Here is a 19,876-nt window from a genome sequence, read left to right as displayed (position 1 = left end):
ATAGCAGGTTTTGGTCCTGCATTCCTTTTACACCTAAAAAGGATTTACTAACAGGCACATGCCCTGACAAGTCACTACTTTGGACAGACATTTAAAGCTTTTCTTTTAACCTTACCCATCTTTACAATAAACCTTGCAGGCCCTTACTAATCTCTTTCTCAAATGCAGAATGGGATAAGTTTCTGTTTCCTGAACTTGGGAGATTAGGGACAGAAACCCAAATGAAACAAACAAACAAACTTTGGGCATAGTGCCAGGGGATTTACAAAGCCCCAGACAGAAACACTCTCAGTCCTTTACGCAGAAAGGCATGGAAGACTTGAGTTTAGCTGACTGTACCAGAAAGATTACAGCTGTGTAAATCCAATAAAATGTTATCATCATCACCATCACCGTATCACAAAATTGCTAAACCAACTTCTATGACCAGCAGAGATAGAGACCTGAACACAGAAGGATGCTGGAGCAGAGATGGCCCTGCCCTGTCACCCCCTTGATCAAGAGTGCACAACCAATGCCATAACTGAAGGAACAAACAAAGGAGAAACGCTGTTGCTAAGATAAGTAAAAAATGGCAGGGCTCCTGAACACAAACCTTGAGCTGGTCTTCCATTAGAGAATACTAGCAGAACTCTACCCTGGCCATGCTATTGTCTAAGGTCGCAACTTTCCTCATATGATGATCGTGTGAGGAACTGCCGCCACCACGAACAGAGTATACCTTTGGTGGCTTTAACACCGTGTGGGCTTCTCTTTGACTTTACCTCTGTGTATACATCTGGCTTCTTTACAACTTCTTTTCAGGTAAACATTTCTTTCCTAAATGCTTTCTGCCTCTGACTTTCAGAGATGGAAAGACAAATCTGAAGAAATCCCGAGGCTCGTCAGTCAGCTGCCATGCCATCCCTTCCGCTGGTCAGTAGGGCCAGGCTGACTTAGTCAGGGCCCCCTAGGGAGCACACGCACTCATGAAGCACTCCAAGATGCTATCGCGTATCCCTGATGCCTCCCACACACAGCTCCTCCAACGGCCCCGGTGGGAACTATTCACCTTGACAGAGTTGTCTTGACTGGAGGTGGCGAGGATGTGCTCACTGTCTGGGTGCCAGTCCAGGCCATGGATTTTGGAGAGGTGGGCTGCCAGATATTCCACTGCTGTGCTGGGTTTCTGCAACACATTGGCAATGGGCTTGTCACTTTGGAAAGAACTCATTGAATGTCTGCTGCAGAACAGTCGGCTGGGCGCTGAAGGGGCACTACACACTGCTGGACAGCTGTGGCCTCCACCCTTCATAAGCTCTTTGCTTAAACCAAATAAACCCAACAACAGAAGACGTGCCATATCTCCCTCACATGCCCTGTGGGTAAGTCTGTCAAGTCTCATTTCTACCCATTCCAGCCTGATGCAGGATTTTAATAAAAGATACAGGTAGTGGCTGTTTCTCAGCCTTTCAGAGGGGACATTTCTGTTCCCCTTCCTGACACTAGAAGAGACTATGACAGTCAAAGCAACCTAACCTCAACCATGAGGGTAAGAGCATTTGTCATCTAGTGACCAAGTCCTAAGATCCTCAAAACACCCTCCATGTGCATGCGTGCGCACGCACGCACACACACACACATACACACACACACACACACACACACACACACACACACACACACCTTCCACCCCAACACACAATTTAAAATGTTAAAAAAGAAATTCAGTAAAAGTTTCCTTTTTTAAAGGGAGTAATCCAAATTCAATAGAAGATTTAGATACAAAAGATGTTCGCATCAGTGGTATCTGGAGCTCTAGAATGCCAGAAGCAACTTCTGGAACCGGTAAGCAGGAAGTGATTAAGTTGAACAAATTATACTCTAACTATGTGAACTCACAATCTTCTTCCCCTCAACCTGTGAGCACTGGGATTACAGACATGTGGACCAAACCAGGCCGTATTAAGAACATTTACTTGATCTCCCCTAGCAGTGGACTTAGAAAGGGACAGGGAAGAGATGAGGGAGGGAGGATGGGATTGGGAGGGAATGAGAAAGGGGGCTATGGCTGGGATACAAAGTAAATAACCTGTAATGAATATTAAAAAAATAAAAAGTTTAAAAAAATTTTAAAAAAGAACATTTACTTAAACTGAAGTATGTGACAAACTGAATAAAATCAATTACAAATTGATGGATGGAAGGAAGGAAGGAAGGAAGGGAAGAAGGAAAGAAGGAAAGAAGGAAGAGGAAGTGAGAAGGAGGGAGAAAGAGAGAAGGGAAGGTGGCTATTGGCAGATTGGACCACAGATACAGAAAACAAAAAGATACTGCTACACCAGTCCAGTTGCTTGGAATCACCTTCTCCCCGAGAGCCCCAGAAGGCAGCAACCTCAGCCTGCACACTTGCACACCACAGCCCCAGCAGGTCCTGGAGGCTAAGCCAGCAGACTGGAGAAGTCACCCCGAAGCTCCTTCATTTCCCTCTTGCCTTTCAAATGTGTACAGCATTCTCTGTACAGCCAGAACTTTACTGTCGGCACCTGGGTTAGGACAGCCATGAAGAAGCCCTTCCTGACAAGCCTGAGGGCCTCCAGTCACAAATTTCACAAAGCATGCAACAGTAATTACACCCCTATACAGAGCAGACTTCTCTACCTGCCATTACCCAGTGAACTAACAGGCAGGAAGGTGCAGGGGAAAGCCTCCCCCACCTCACTTCCTCACTAATGCCAAGACAGCAGACTCCCAATTGACTTTCCATTATACACACAACTTGGCAACCTCTTCGTGCTTATTGGTACACAAGCTGCTGATGTAAGAATATATTGAGGCTATTTCGAGGCTGACAAAGTATACAAAAGAGAAGGTGAGCATGAGTGCCCTGCCTCAGTGATCTACGCCGGAAGTACTGAGAAGGGTAGGCGCCGTGAACCAACTAGCTTTGACTTAGCAAATAGGGGTAGAGATAAGAGGCATGCTGGCATTCTCTACAAGTAGCAGGACCTAAAGGCTTGAACTTTAGGACTCGCTGTTACTATCTCTGTTTTGAAGACAAGGATTCTGAAGCCAGGTGTGGTGGTGGCATGCCTGTAATCCCAGTGACTTCAAGGTTCTCTTTCTCTCTTTTGAAAGGTTTATTTATTTTAATTTTCTGTGTATGGGTGTCTTTCCTGCATTGAAATGTAACACAGGAGAACCTAGTGCCTAAGAAGGCCAGAGGAAAATGTCAGATCCCTTGGAACTGGAGTTACAGACGGTTGTGAGCTGCAATGTGGATCCTGGGAATGAAGGAATGAACCTGGGTCCTCTATAAAGAATAGCCAGTGCTCTTAACTCCTGAGGCATCTATGCAGCAGAAGATTCTCTAAAGAGGGAGGGGAATGGGAGAGGGAGCACCCTGGGCACGGCAACACACGAGTTTAATCTCGATACTCTGTAGGCAGAGGCAGGTAGCTGCAAGTTCTAGGCCAACCTGGTCTACATAGTCTTGGTCTACAAAGTAAGTTCCAAGCCTGGCACAGATATACAGTGAGACCCAAACCTTTGCTCGGATGAAGCCCATGGTAGCTCAGAAACCAATTGGTTTCCCATAGGAAGGGGAACAGGGACTATTTCTGACAGGAACTCAATGGCAGGCTCTTTGACCTCCCCACCCCCCACCAGGGAGGAGCAGTCCTGCTAGGCCACAGAGGAGGACTTTGCAGTCAGTCTTGAAGATACCTGATAAAACAGGGTCAGATGAAAGGGGAGGAGGTCCTCCCCAATCCGTGGACTTGGAAAGGGGCAGGGAGGAGATGAGGGAGGGAGGGTTTGGGAGGGAATGAGGGAACGGGATACAGCTGGGATACAGAGTTAATAAAATGTAACTAATAATAAAAAAATAAAATATAAACACACACACACACACACACACACACACACACAAATGGACAAAGACAGGAAGGCCATTACTGTGGCTTCCCTGATGTCCAAAAGGGAGCAGCAAAGCGGGGCTCTATCTTAGGTCAAGTCACGTTTATTAACCACTGATCACATGCCTTGCTTTTTTACCCTCCTTCAACAGCAATTCGGAAGAGAAGCAAATGCCGTCTGGTTACAAGGGCAACTTGCCACACCCCACAGGATTCTTTACTCTACTGAGACAAGTCCTGGGACTCAAGAACATCCTCTCCACACCCTCTGTGGGGGAACTGAATGCCAACTACCCGGAAAGATCACAAAGGAGAGGTCACTTACCCGTTTATCCCATATCCGAACGTCACCATCATGGCTAGTGGCAAGGCAGTTAGCGTTTTTTTTATTCCATTTGACCTGGGAGGCACCAGCTGCAAAGGAAAAAATAAATAAATAAATATATATATATATTGTTTTTTTTTTATTTTCTGTGCATTGGTGTTTTGACTGAATGTATGTCTGTATGAGGGGGTCAGATCCCCTGGAACTGTAGTTACAGACAGTTGTGAGATGCCATGTGGGTGCTGGGAATTGAACCTGGGTTCTCTGGAAGAACAGCCAGTGATCTTAACCACTGAGCCATTTTTCCACCCCACCCCCCTACTGAGACAAGATCTCACTGTGAAGCCTTGGCTGGCCTGGAACTTGTTATGTAGAACAGGCTAGCCTTGAACTCACGGAGCTACTCCTGCCTGTGAGCACTAAACCCAGCTCTACCCAACCCTCTTGCCTCTCCTCCCCATCAACACAGTTAGCTTTGGCCACTGGCACTGTGCACATGGATTCAGGATGATGTGAACTGACCTGGAGCTCACCAATTAGGCTGAGCTTGCCGGCCAGAGAGTCCCAGGAATCCTGCTGTCCCTGCCTCCCTAGATCTGGGATTATAAGCACACACCACCACACTGGCTTATTTCACATGAGTTCTGAGGAGTAAACTAGGGTGTTTATGCTTGGAAGACAAGCCTTCTGCCAAATAAGCCATCTCTTCAGCCCTCAGAGATTCTGTGTGTGTGTGTGTGTGTGTGTGTGTGTGTGTGTGTGTGCACACATGGGCAAATGCATAATAAAATATTTGAAGAAGTAATACAATACCCAGATGTTGCTTCAAAACAAAAGTAACGAGACTGAAACAAGACTGGATATATGATGACAATTATTGAAGCTAATGGTAAGAATATGACAGCTGATAACCTAGGACCAGGACTGAGGTTAGGCCAGCCTGAAGCAAGCATCTTGCTCCATGGAACTTAGAATTCCATCCAGTCATGATGGAGCACAGCTGTGGGTAGTCGGAGTTGAGAGGAGGATAGCTGAATAGGAAGGAACCAGAGAAGACAGCCAGGGGTGGACACACTCACCTACAGCTGACAACGCAACCGTAGGCTTCCTTGTGTCTCTGAAACAGAGAAATGAGAAGTCAAATGCTGTTATCAAGTACCAACAGCCAGACAGTGCACTTTACTCTCAGCTCACACTTCGGTACTCTCTGCTAGGGACATCTGGACTTAACATTGAGGTTTTTTTTTTGTCAGATACTTCAAGGAAGAAAGAGCCTGGGTTTCAAATCATTCAGGTGCGTCCACAGAGATTCACCATAGCTCACTAGTTTGGCTAGGCTGGGTGGCCAGGAACCCTATGGATTCTCCTCTCTCCACTTCCCCAGCACAGAGATTCTGCACCCAGCTTTTTAGGTGGGTGTTGGGCACTGATTCAGGTCCTCACGCCTGTAAGGCAGCCACATTGCCGCCTGCCCAGGTTTAACCTGAAGACTTTGCCGTCCAAGCTGGCCTCTAGAGGACGTCACCCTGACCGTAAGCAGCTGGGAGGGAGTGTCTATGTCAGCGTGTACTGGGCCACACGCTGTCTCCCCGTCCTTGCTTCAATTTTTATGTGACCCTGGGGTCCACCGGTCTTTCAGATAGACGTAAAATCCCAAAACACCTCAGGTTCATTCTGTGTTTGACTTTGGATTAATTTTTAGGTCAATGAATGTTCAGAAATCTTTTCTCGTTGCCAAATGCTTTACAACCCCACACATTCCAGTGTGACTTAAATAACTGGAAAAGAGCTGTCAATTTAATTTCTTTTTTTTCCCCATTTGTGGCAGAGGAGAAAACCATAAGAACCAGAATCCTGTGCTTGCCAAGGGTGCATGCCTTTAAGCCCAACATTCAGGAGTCAGAGGCAGGTGGATCTCTGTGAGTTTGAGGCCAGCCTGGTCTACACAGCAAGTTTTAGGCCAGCAAGAGTACATAGTGAGACCCTGTTTCAAAAAGAGAATCAGAATCCCTCCCTATAAGAACTACCTTCTTTAGGAGGTAGTTGGGTGGTCAGGCCCATTAAACGGAAACTGGAAACACAATTGGCAAGAGCTGAGTTCCCAGTTCCAAGTGATGGAGGGAATGGAGGGTTGTTTACTGTGTAAAGTTTATGATTTTCAAAGTAAAGCTTTGGACACAAGTTTCAGGAATAGGCAGATATAGTTATGATTTAGCAGTAGCCTCAAAAACAGTCATGCTGACAAATTTTGCTATATGTCATTGAGATTTTGGTTAAAAAAAAAAAAGAATTACTGTTGCTATAAAGCAGCTCAACAGCAGACGACAAAGTCAGAGACATATGAGAGAAGCAGGTGGCTCCCCGGTGCAGAGGAGACTCACTACTTAGAGTTTCATTTCCTTTGTTCTTCTTATTATTATTGTTTTCCCCCCTTAGGTTTTCTTAAACATTTATTCATTTAGGTATTTTATGTATATGGATGCTCTGTCCTCATGTACATCTGCACACCAGAAGAGGACATCAGATCCCATTATAGACTGTTGTCAGCCACCAGGTGGTTGTTGAGAATTGAATCTGGGTCCTCTGGAAGAGCAACCAGCGCTCTTAACCACTGAGCCATCTCTCCAGACCCCCTACTTAGAGTTTCTTAAGCTTCATGAATTGACATTCCCTTTTCACCTGAGAAATTTTTATGCGACTCTGGGGTTCACAGGTTTATATAAAACAGGTATAAAATCAACACCTCGGCTTCATTCTGTGTTCAATTTTGGATTTTTAGGTCAAATGTTCAGAAATCCTTTCTTGTTGTCAAATGTTTTACAACCTTCCACATTCAGCTGTGACTTAAAATAATGGGAAAGGAATGTCAATTTGGTGTCTTTTTGTTTTGTTTTTGTTTTATTTTTTGAAACAGAGTGGATCCGTATAACCCTAGCTATCCTGGAATTCACTCTGTATATCAAGCTGGCCACAAACTCAGAGATCCACCTGCCTCTGCCTTTTAAGAGTTAGGATTAAAGGTGTGCACCACCATACCTGGCTAATTCAGTGTCTTTAAAGATGAAAATATTTGCTGTATGTAAATGTGGGGCACTCCCTAACCCTGCCCTCTGCTCCCTGCGGACTTTTTATTTGCGGAAAGGCTCTCCTCTTCACTTCTGAATTCCATGCCTCTCCCTAAGGGCAGGTCTGCAGGTAAGGAGGCCATATTTGGCCAGACCGGATACACACACCTTACTGCCTAGATGGCTTTTGCTGGTTTAACTAGTCTGTCCCCTTCCATCTCTGGCTTGTTGTCTATCTACTCTCCCAGCTGACAGGGTAAAATAACGAGAGTTACTGCCATGAGAGAAGCAGTGACCTGGTGGCAGGGGGGCCTACAACACAGCATCGTCTACAGACGGCACTCTCGGAATGGCCAGCTCTAACCATCAGCAAAAGAAGGGCAGGTCCCAGAAAAGCCAGACCTCAGGCTGGGAGCTCCTTCAACTTTAGTTTATGAGGTGCCACCATGTGAGGAGGCCATTAGCACTCCTTCCCGACCCCCCCTTAATGGCAGGGAACAAAGAGCCAGTAAGAGCTGGTGTCTTAGCAGATGTCTTAGCAACTCATCACTTGCCACTTCAGCAGAACAGCTCAACTTGCAAATGCCAGCATCTGTGCTTCTTTGCCATGGGGATTTGCCTGGCCTCAGAGGACTGCTTTGCAGAACCGTGACAAGCCTGTAGAGCTGGGGAATTCAGACTTCTGACGGCAGCCATCAGCTCTGACAGCAGTACCCTGCTTCCCAGCCCTCAGTGGGTCACAGCTGAGGAAGGAGTTTCCCACCAGAGACCGTGCTGCCCAGGAAGATTAAGCTCTGCAGTGGCACCTGGGAAGGATGCGCCTGCTCTTCACAGCCTTCTAGATCTTCCTGTCTTCTTCATCCCTGGAGGCTCTCCTCTTATCTCCCATTATACCTCCTCTCACATCCTGGGCTAGGGATCTGCATCCACAGGAATCAAACTACGACAAAGTCCCAAACTGTCCACCAAGTAACTGTGCTTCTTCACTGTTCTTACTTGATATCCCAGATGTAGATGTAGGTGTCCACAGAACTGGTGACCAGGAGATCTGGCTCAAATACTGCCCAGTCCAGGTCGCTGGCAGAGACAAAACAGAACAACAGAAAGACAAAGCTTCAACATCTGGTTCAAAAGCAATAACAAATCCAGTCTCTAGTCACCTCACAACAGCTTCACAATGAGCTCCCTTGCATGACTCTGCTCAGAAGGAGCTCAGGTTCCTTTCAAGCTCTTGTCCTTCTCCCTAGAACTGCTAACCACAATTCTCCCTGCTCCTGAAAAGAAACGGGGCATTTTAACTTAAAACTTGCACAGAGGCAGACGCCACAGAGTCCGACAAGGTTCTGTCCAGCCTGCCTTTTCTGAGTCCTCAGAAAAGCATACCTTTTCCTTTTGTTTTTCTTTCCAACTCTTTCTAAGCATGCTTTCTCTAACACTTTCTCTAAAGTTCTGCCCTCTGCATGTGGCTGCCCCTCCATGCAGGCTTACCTCAAAAGGCATGGCCTTTTCTATTCTTCTCTTCTCCACCTTCTTCCTCCAGGCAGCTGTGAGATCTACACCTTATCTAACCTTAGAGGTTTTCTTTTAAACGCTAATAAATTAAACTGTCCTTAACTTTTAAAAACAACGACAAATAGAACATAAGACCTTCCCCTCTCCTAACAAATAAAATGTACAGGAGCCCAACTCTCTTCCCCTCCTTCCTCTTTCTCCCCCTCTCCACTCTCTCTGAATAAACAGACAAAACAAAGAGGAAACATACAGTGTGATCTCAGAATTATCAGCCATTGGAGCCTTGGGTAAAACCCTCTTAAGCAGGACAAACTTCCTGCCTGTTACTCCCAGTCCTAGGAAAGGCAGTATTCCATAGACATTCTGCCCATATAAGTATCTAACCTTTCCTATCACTTCCAGGTCATCTTCCCCAGCCCTACACTCCCTGCTACTACTCTCCGGGAAAAGGAAATAGTGACCCATTGTAAAAGAGGATCAAGAGCACTCTGTAAAGCCCCATGTGGAAGGCAGCTACATGACAGGAGCTCTGTGAGGTGATTCATGGCTGCTTGCTGCCTGGTGTCTCCTTGCACTTCTGGCCACTAAGGACCCTGAATGGGGAGATTCTATTTTATAACAACTTCTTCATGCAACAGAAATCAGCCCTGCCCCTGTTCTTTGGTCTGAGGTGCAGCCAAGTCTCCTGGGACTTGGGTTGTATTTCCTAGATTTTAACTGGCTATGCTCTAGACTATTTGTCGGTACTTTGCCTGGCAGACTGAGGCCCTATTGGCTACTCAGGGTACCAGTAACACAGCGGGTCAAGCAAATGAAGAGCAGGAATCTTTGTTTCGCTCATCCAAGGATTGTGACACAGTGAGACAGGCCAAGGAGCTGCCCAGGGGCAATGCCTACCTGATAACTCGAGTGTGGCCTTGTAAGGTTGTGCCAACTTCCCCACTGCCATCCTTCCACTTATAAAGGTCAACCCGTTGGTTACTCTGAAAAGGAGCAAGAATGAGAAGACAGTGAGTGGCTCAGCACACACTGGCACAGAAGTTCTTACCAACTGCTGGGACACAGCCCAGGCAGCAAAGAGGCTGAATCAATGTCCAACAGCCACCTAAAAAGCTAGGTGCAGAATGTGTGTGCTGGGGAAATGGAGAGACGAGGATCCCTGGGGTTACTGGCCACCCAGCCAGGCCAAGATAGCGAGCTCCAGGCTCAGTAAGAGACCCTGCCTCAAAAACTAAGGAGAAGAATGGTCGAGGAAGACATCCCACACTGACCTCTGGCCTCCACACACATGTGTGCACACATGCAATCACACATGTGTGAACACATATCCACATGTACATACACAAATAATAATAATCATGAAATGCATAGAACACAATAGTTGCTCTAGAGCAGCAGTTCTCAACCTATGGGTTGCTAACCCTTTGGGGATCAAATGAGCATTTCACAGGGGTCACCTAAGGCCATCTACATATCAGATATTTATACTACGATTCATAACAGTAGCAAAATCACAGTTATGAAGTAGCAACAAAATTTTATGGTTGGGGGTCACCACAACATGAGGAACTGTGTTAAAGGGTCTCAGCATGAGGAAGGTTGAGAACCAATGAGCTAGAAAAAAGAATGTTGACAAAGACGCAGGGGGAAAATGTCAGAGGTGATACATCCCCAAATCTTCTGGGGAGTGATAAGTTTCTCAGAAAACAAGAAGCTAGGTCTAGACTCTGGGGAATTCACATATAAAAAGGCACTCAAAAATCCACTAATGTTAACCAATCTAATTCCCCCCAACTAGGAAAGAATCCCACCCTTGGAACGGATGAGATGTTTTTGTTTTACTTTATTTTGTGTTTAATTATCTGTATGGGGGGTGTGTGAGCATGTGAGTGCAGGTTCCCACACAGACCAGAGGAGGCCAGAGGTCCCCTGGAGCTAGAGTTACAGGCAACGGCACAACACCCAAGGTGGGTGCAAGGGACTGAACTCAGGTCCTCTGAAAGGGCACTACTGGCTCTAACTGCTGAATCATCTCTCTAGCTGATAGATGAGGAGTTTGATCCAGACCAGCGTGTCCTCCTCCTCCTCAGAACATCTTTCCGTTATCTGCTGTGCAGCCCCTGGCTTACATTGTCACTAAGGAAGGTAACTCACTACACACAAAAATGAAAGCATCTACTTGCTTCCCTTTAAAAATTTGGATTGGGGGGGGGTGAAGGGAGGGTGAGGATAGGAGGGGAGAAGGGATGAGGCTACAACTAGGATATAAAGTAAAATAATAATAATAATAATAATTAATTATAAAAAATAATTTTAAAAATTGGAGTCAGTCCCTAAAAATACGAAGCCTAACAAAGACCAGAGGCCAGCATTTTAATTGTACACATACACACATACATATTAAAACAACAAGGCAACTTGCCTCTTCTTTCAGAAACAGGCAAAGCTCTCTTTTTTCCTTAAGATTTGCATATTTTATTATATGTGTATGGGTGCTTTGCTTTCATGTATATCTCTACAGCATGTGTACGCTTGGTGTCCAGGGAGGCTAGATGAGGGCGTCAGATCTCCTAGAATTCAAGTTACAGACAGTTGTGGTTATGAGCCACCATGTAGGTACTGGGACTTGAACCCAGGTCCTCTGGAAGAGCATCCATCCAGAGATCTTAACCACTGAGCCATCTCTCCAGCCCCACAAACCTCCCCCATCCTTCTCTCAAGACTTGCCAGCCCTCAATAACAAGTTTAAAAGATGACACTCCTTAAATGAACTCACCGAAGCTGCAAAATAGTGTGCGAAGCTGTCATGAGGATTCCACTGTACAGCTCCAATGTCCCATTTGCTCTGTCGGGAGATTTTCCGATGACCTTCAAAAGGGGCATCTAGATTGACGATGTACAGGAATCTTCGGCTAGAACAACATCAACATTATAGCAAGCAACGGCATAACAACGTGCGCGTTAAGCTGGCAAAGCACGCTCAGAGTCGCATGCAAACACTTTGCAGGCAGTGCTCCAAAAACCTCGCAGATACATACGACAATTATCTACTCTGAAAGGCATACAAGTGACAAGTGTAAGCCAGGCCGATGGTTAAGCAAAGTGGAACAGTATCCCTGTGAAAGCTACTTTCATAGCTGGCTTTCATTACCCACAGCCACTCAGAAGTGTGTCTGCTCCCTCTGTATTCAGCTCCAATATGTTCCTCTCCGATCCTGTCCCAGGGCCCCGCTGGGATTGATTTCCAGTTCCACATGAACCCCACTGCAGGATCTACATTTCAACTGTGTTTTCTCTACAGAAGGCTACCAAATGTTAAGGCTCTTGTCTCAATTCACCTGTGTACCTGGAAACTACACCGTAGCTAGAATGTCTTTGAAAGCCCCGTATCACCAGGCACAGAGCTGCATATTTAATAAATTCAAAAGCAGACTTGTTACTGGGCTAAAATCCTGCAGAAAAATCTCAACTTCCTCTGCAAGTCTATTACCTGGAAACAAAACCAGATCTATCAGGAAGAGAACTAATGACCCAAGAAAGAGGAATAACAGAGTAACACAGGAAGGAGGTAAGTACAGCAGAAAGAGGGCTCTTCAGATAGACACTAGTGACTAAACGGTTATGTTCATTCCCCCATCCCTAAAGCCCTACCAAAATATAGTTCAAAGAAAAACAAAACAAAACAAAACAAAACAAAACAGGAAGCCACAAAACAAAGAAAACTGGAGGGGAAAGCATATGGACAAATGGCAACTGATAGTGAGCCCAACTGCTGAAGACAGGAAGTGTCTCAGGATCAAGCTGATTGAGTGTATGACCTGGTGGCACCTTCTTAAGGCAAAGAGGAAGGATGGGGCTGGGAGGCAAAAGCAGAATAGAACAAAACAAAAGAATTGTCTGGCCAGGCCTGGTGGCCCACACCTGTAATCCCTGCACTCTGGAAGGCAGAGGTAGGCGGATCTCTGTGAGTTCAAGGCCAGCCTGATCTACAAGTCCAGGACAACCAAGGCTACACAGAGAAACCCTGTCTTAAAAACCAAAACCAAAAAGAAAAAGAAATTTTCTGAACACGTGTAAATGGCTATTCCAACCACTTTTTTTTTTTTAAGATTTGGGGAGGGGAGGTGGAAAGATGGCTCAGTGGTTAAGGGCACTGTCTGCTCTTCCAGAGGTCCTAAGTTCAATTCCCAGCAACCACATGGTGGCTCACAACCACCTAAACAGGGATCTGATGCCCTCTCCTGGCATGCAGGTGTATATGCAAATAGAGCACTCATTTATATTAAATAAATAAAAATCTTAAAAAAAAAAAAAAGTTAAAACAGCATTCTCTGTCACTCTCTGCCTATTCCTTTGAGACAGGGTCTCTCCTGAAATGATGCTTTACACTTTAAATAGTAATTCAAGTTTTTAAAAGTTCTTGAAAATTAAAACAATAGTTGAAAATTAAGAAAATCTAACAGCTCGGTGGTGGTGACTCACCTCTTTAATCCCAGCACTTGGGAGGCAGAGGCAGAGGCAACTGGATCGCTGAATTCAAGACCAGCCTGGTCTACAGAGCTAGTTCCAGGACAGTCAGGACTACACAAAGAAACCTGTCTCAAAAAGAAAAAAAAAATAAAAAAATAAAAAAGAAAAAAGAAAAAAGAAAGGAAGGAAGAAAGAAGAAAGAGAGAGAGAGAAAATAGGCTTTTAAGAGATAACAAGAGTTCATGGGCAGCCTGGTCTACAAAGTGAGACCAAGATAGCCCAGACTACACAGCGAAACCCTGTCTCAAAAAACAAACAAACAAACAAACAAGCAGAAAAAAGAGATAACAACCAAACATGATAAAATAAAATATAATAAGATGAAGCAAAAACTATCATTGAAGTTGGACATGGCAACCCAACAGAAGGAAAGAGTCCCAAGAACAGGGACAAGAGTCAGAGACCCACTCATCCTCACACTTAGAAATCCCATAAAAATCTTCAGCTAAAAGCCATACTATGTGTGTGTGTGTATGCAGAGGACGTGATGCAGACCTATGTGGGCCCTGTGCTTGCTGCTTCTGTCTATTTGAATTCAAATGTCCCTTGCTGAGTTGATTTAAAGGTCCTTACAGAAGAAACTGAAATAGACTGGGCATGGTGTCACACACCTGTTATCTCAGTACTCAGGGAGGCAGAGGAAGGCAGATGTTTGTGAGTTCAAGGCCAGCCTAGTCTACAAAGGAAGTCCAGGACAGCCAAGGCTATGCAGAGAAATCCTGTCTTGAAAAACAAACAAACAAACAAACAAACAAACAAACAAGGACCTGGAGAGATGGCCCAGTGGTTAAGAGCTTTGCTCTTCCAGAGGTCCTGAGTTCAATTCCCAAGAACCACATGGTGGCTTATAACCATCTATAATGAGATCTGGTGCCCTCTTCTGGTGGGCAGGCTAAACACTGTATATGTAATAAGTAAATAAAATAAATCTTAAAAAAGAAAAAAAAAAGAAAGAAAATGAAATTTGGGTTGGAAAATAATATAGGTGTGTACATGCCAAAGTATTTCTATCCTTCCACTTACTTAGAACATTACCACAGGTGAGGGGACAGCTTAGAGGGTCTGAGTCTGATCCCAGAACCCATGTACAATAGATGGGCATGGTGCAAACACTGCAACCTCGGTGCTAGGGGGACACAGGTGGCTCTCTGGAGCTTACTGCCCATCCAGCCTTGTGTTCTCTGTGAGTTCCAGCCCAGCGAGAATCCCAGCCTGAACAAGGCAGACCATGCCTGAGGAATGACACATAAGGCTGTTCTCCACCCTCCACACATACATGTAACACACACACACACAAACCCAAGAAAAGACAGGAGGTCCTCTGCTTTGCCCAGACACAGGCCAAAGCAGCCATGGTGAAAACTTCACAAATTTTAGAAAGAAACGAGTTGTAAAGGTTTTGGTGAGACAACTCCAGCATATATGAAGAGTCTAGAATGCCTGCATAACTGTGCCTCAAGGAGGCTGAGGCAGGAGGATGGCAAGTCCAAAGCCAGCACAACTTGGCATGACACTGCAAAGCAGTCTGAAGAAGCTGGAGTGGGGGGATGTGTGGGAATGCAGCTGAGCAGGAGAACACCTAGCTGGCCTGCGTGAGGCCCTGAGTTCAACCCCAGGAGTTGAGGGAGGGGGAGGCCTGAAGAACCCCAAAGACCAACTTCACCCTTAACGATTGTTACAGACAACAGCAGGAAATAGGGGATGCCAGACAGGGGACAGCCTACAGAGCACAGAGTCAAAGTCACAGATTCTCATCTTCACTTGTAACATGTCCCAAGACTGTACAGCCAGATCTGCCAGTGTATTTGGAAAATGGAGACAACGAAAAGACAGGGCTAAAAGACAGTCAGGGATGTGCTCCTGGCCGGTGCCCTCGTGGTCCTTAGATGTGAGCTCTAAACCTTTTCATAGTCCTCAGACATGAGGATATTTCCCAGTTTCCCAGAAACTTTAAATGTATTCCCCAGAATGTGTGGCAGGCCAACTGTGGAAGCTCACTTACCCAGAAAGCACTGCATGCTGCCCAAGACAGTCCACAGACATGGCAGTCGCCTGTGAAAAACAAATACAGTTTCAGTTCTGCCAGCCAAACAGCCAGGGGAGAAGACAGACCTACTTTGGCTTCTCCTCTTATCTCCCAGGAAGCCCCCAGCTAACAGTCACCAATTATCGGGTATTACTATTTTGCAGTGGACACTTTCCAGTGGTCCTCAACCTTCCTGATGCTGTGACCCTTTAATACAGTCCCCAACCATAAAAGTATTTTTGTTGCTACTTCATGACTGTGATTTTACGACTGCTATGAATTGTAATGTAAATTTTGTTTAGAGATAGAGGTTTGCTAGAGGGGTCGCCACCCACGGGTTGAGAACTACTGTTTAAGTCCTTACAGTTCCCACCCAAATCTCAAATTCTCTCTGACAACATGCCAGCTTCTCTACATAACACGCACAGGCACATGGGCACACATCCACTCACACACGACGCACAGCAGGACTAGACACAGCCAAGGCCGCACATTCAAGCTGAGGAGACAGACCTTCTAGAGCCCTTAGAGAACCTGAATAGCTCAGAGCAAGAACAGCTAGTAAACAGTCTCTCCCAAGAAGGTAACCAGGACATTGCTACCTACAAACCCAGCGAACACACCCATTCCCTTCCACAGCACAAGGGAAGCCATAGGACATATTTTTCAAATACTATCCCTTTTAGATCCAAGGTTTTATTCAATATTTTAGCCATTTTTTTTTTATTATACAGGATTACATAAGGCCATTTCCATGCAAGTTCATAATGTACTTTGAACATATTCCCCCACACACCCCATTCCCCACTATCCTCCATGGTTATACTGTTATTAATATATCCCATTCATATTCAGTCTGAAATTCAGTCTCCCAGTTCCTCCTGAGCATGACTGCCATGACTCAGTGCCTCATCTCCAAAAGACTGCACCAAATCTAGCAACGGTGAGGCATGTGTCTGACTTGAATCCTGGCAGTTACAGCCTTGTACTGTCATCTGTGTGTCATCTATTCCGAGAGGGCATGCTGGGAGAATTCACTTTGTGCATGTAGCCACACTCATAAACTACAAATGGTGAACACCAATCCCTCCCCCTCACTCTTACTAGCTTCACCAATGGTTTTCTCATGCTTACCTACCACTCAAAAACTATGCCACCTAATACTGGAGACATGAAGGCAGAATGCTCTCACAGGGGCTGAAAAGTGATTAAAATGCATCCTTCATATTGCCCTAAGTCCTGAGCAGAGAGAAGCCTGGCTACAAAGGCAAGCTTGTTGCCATGCCATCCCCAGAACTCTTCTGTGTAATTTATAGACTAATGCTGTAAAGAGGACAAGATGGTTTCTCCAACAGGGAACACAATCTTTCTACAGGGCATCTCATGGAGAATCCTACCACAGCCCCATGATTTGGGCCCTTGAAGCACACACCTTCTGCCTACTACGCAAAGCTACTAAAATACTACTCTAGCTAAAGCTGCCAGTGGTTAACTGATATGATTAAGGTGTCAAATCAGTTGTCCTTAAGATCAAGAAATTTAAACAGGGGGCTGGCGAGATGGCTCAGAGGTTAAGAGCACTGGTTGCTCTTCCAGAGGTCCTGAGTTCAATACCCAACAACCACATGGTGGCTCACAACCATCTACAATGAGATCTGGTGCCCTCTTCTGGTATGCAGGTGTACATGCAGGCAGAACACTGTATACATAATAATAAATAAATAAATCTTTAAAAAAGAAAGACCTAATCACACTGATCATTTAAACTGGTCTGGAAGTTGGAAAGGAGAGGGGATTCCCTATGCCACCTCTGAAAGTGGAAGGGGTCCCAGAACGAGGACCTAATGTGACCTCTGGAAGCTGAGAGCAACCCCTCAGTAACAATCAGTAAGGACGCAGGAATTTCTGTCCTAGACCCTAGGAGACAGGATATTGAAAAGCACCTGAACAAGCTTGGAAATGGATTCCTCTAAAGTGAAGCCTCCAGGTGAAAACACAGCTCAAAGATGCCTTGATTTTGGTAGTAAGGCATTGAATGCCAGCTGTGCAGTGCCTGGACTTCTGACCCACAGAAATCTAAGGTAATAGATGCCTACTGATTAAAGTTGCTAAATCTGCACTGTGCAATGTACAGAACGCTAATGCAACATGATCTGGCAACAGTCCCAAAATACCAAGCCTTATGTCTCAGGAGCTCTACCTCTATTTCTACTGCAAAATACAGTAAATGTCTTTTGAACTGTTTACTAACAATGAGTATGCATACCTAGACAATGGAATGATTCTACTAACATTTTAAAAATATGAAAATGCCTCAAAACTGCAAGGAAGTCATAAATCACCATGTTCAGGTATCTTTTACACATTTACTTATTTCCTGGGGGTTGAGGACACATGCGTGCCACGGCATGTGCGTGGAGATCTAAGGGTAACAACCTGCAGCCGTTCCTTCTCTCCTTCCAGAGCTTCAGCGAGGTCACCAAGCTTGGTGGCAAGCGCCTATATACACTGGATCATCTCCCAGCCCAGTAAAGTATTTATTTAAAAAAACTATTACCAAAAAAAAAGTTACCGCTATGTTTGTAGGAACATGTAAGACGATTATTCTGGGTTCCCAATGAAGAAATGGAGGGAAGGAAGTCTCAACAAAGCATGAAGCAGCCTCCCATCTGTAGGGACAAGGGGCAACGGTCCAAAGGAATGGAAGGTGCTAAGCAGTTAACACGAATGGGGTGTGGGTTGTTTGTTTGTTTCTGGCTTTGTTTTCTAAGACAGGGTTCCTCTGTGTAGCCCTAGCTGACCTGGAACTCACTCTGTAGACCAGGCTGGCCTCAAACTCAGAGATGCACCTGCCTCTGCCTCTGGGATTAAGGATGTGCACCACTGCTACCTGGCTGGGGGGGGGTCTTTGAACCCAGTGCAAGGGAGGAAAGGAACACTTGCAGAAAGTAGCTCGGACAGAACTTCCTGTCTGCCTGCAGGAAGGGCCTTACTGCTGATTACGCCAGACCAGAGACTTAGCTGACAGTGGTATTTTACGCCGCCTCTTAAAACTTATATGGAGGACTAGGGAGATGGCTCAGCAGGGAGATGTACTCGCCATGGAAGCCTGGCAACCTAACCCACAGCGGAAGGAGAGCACCTACTCCACAAAGCTGTCCCCTGGCCTCCAAGTGTGTGCTGTCGCACAGGCACGACATGCTTACACACACAGGACTAAGTAAAATTTTAGAAGAAAAGTAACTTTCAACAAGGCCAGAAAGACGACTCGGTGAGGAAAAGCACTTGCCAGGCAATCCTGACAGCCTAGAATGTGGGTGAAAAGCCTCATATGGTAGCACATATCTATAATCCTGGCATTCCTATGGTGGTGGCAGAAACAAGAGAGACACTGCCTCAAAACAAGATGGGAGAACTAACTCCTAAACAGTTCTCTGACCTCCATACCTATGTATGCACGCATATACACATCACACATGCACACATCACACACACACACACACACACACACACACACCCAGCAAACAATTTGGGCACGGTGACACCTATCTGTTATCCTAACACTTAGCTGGCTGCCACTGGAGGACCTTATGTTCAAAGCCAGCATGGGCTATATTTAGTAAAAAAAAAAAAAAAAAAAAACCACAAAAACAAACAAAATCAAAATGACCTAGTGAAGAAATTAAGACGGGATCCGAATCAATGATCATTCCTGACCTAAAACACCTTGCTTCCGGATACAACTGTACTCAGAGCCCACTTAAGTTTGGACATACCATCCTCCTCTCCCTACTCAGCCACTTGCTCCCATCCTCTGCCTTGTCTAAGGTGCCGGGAAGGTCAGGAGCCTTCCACCAGCTGTGCTCTCTGTAATCTCAACGCCTCTGCTGAAGCTAAATCTGGTCATGGCCCTGCGGAGTCAGCAGGACTGAGTGCATCCTGAGCGTGGGGCGGCGTCACGCACCACAGAGCTGCCTGTTCCTTCCTGTCGCCCATCTCTCCCCTCCAAACCCTGTCCCGATATCCCAGCCATTAGGAATTCTTCAAAATGAACCCCAGCCCTCCAAACCTAGTCTCTTCCTCCCTCCCTTCTCCCTCCCCTTTTCACCTCAGGACCTTTACACCAATGGCTTTTCTGCCCGGAAGACACTTCTGTCCATTCGTTATCTGGCCAACCCTTTGTCTTCTTGAGTGTCTGTGAGAGTGTGTGGTGTGTGGTAGGTACAGTTTCCTGAGTGTGGAGGCCAGAGGTCAACATGGAGAATCTTCCTCGATTGCTGTCCACCTTATTTATTTACAGAGTTTCACTGAAACCTGGAACTCATCAGCTGGGCTGGCTGGCCAGCAAGCTCCAAAGATCCTCCCATCTCCACCTCCTCAGGACTGGAATCATACGGGTGCACCAGCATGCTCGACTTTTTATGTAGGTAGCAGGACCCAAACTCAGCTCTGAAGGCTTTCACAGCAATTACCTAGATCCTCAAGTCCCCACCCTTTGGGATTCAGTACAGACTTTTCTAAG

The 19,876-nt window shown here is 45.7% G+C and overlaps 1 protein-coding gene across 4 annotated transcripts in view; it reads right to left on the bottom strand.

Annotated features, from left to right (window-relative positions):
• Nucleotides 1-19,876, bottom strand: part of Wdr59 (WD repeat domain 59) — a 73,792-nt gene that overhangs the window by 45,121 nt on the left and 8,795 nt on the right. For all 4 annotated transcript variants that reach the window (XM_060391950.1, XM_021632518.2, XM_021632517.2 and 1 more), the window contains exons 2-8: nucleotides 15,331-15,380; nucleotides 11,575-11,710; nucleotides 9,696-9,781; nucleotides 8,283-8,363; nucleotides 5,301-5,338; nucleotides 4,222-4,310; nucleotides 1,052-1,168 (exon numbers count right to left, since the gene is read on the bottom strand). In XM_060391950.1, the coding sequence (XP_060247933.1) occupies nucleotides 1,052-1,168; nucleotides 4,222-4,310; nucleotides 5,301-5,338; nucleotides 8,283-8,363; nucleotides 9,696-9,781; nucleotides 11,575-11,710; nucleotides 15,331-15,380 (597 nt within the window). The remainder of the gene's footprint in view (nucleotides 1-1,051; nucleotides 1,169-4,221; nucleotides 4,311-5,300; nucleotides 5,339-8,282; nucleotides 8,364-9,695; nucleotides 9,782-11,574; nucleotides 11,711-15,330; nucleotides 15,381-19,876) is intronic.

The sequence above is a fragment of the Meriones unguiculatus genome, chromosome 10 (assembly GCF_030254825.1).
Source record: "Meriones unguiculatus strain TT.TT164.6M chromosome 10, Bangor_MerUng_6.1, whole genome shotgun sequence".
Classification (NCBI taxonomy): Eukaryota; Metazoa; Chordata; class Mammalia; order Rodentia; family Muridae; genus Meriones; species Meriones unguiculatus.
The sequence above is the reverse complement of the archived record's forward strand: the minus strand, read 5'-3'. Positions and strand labels throughout refer to the sequence as shown.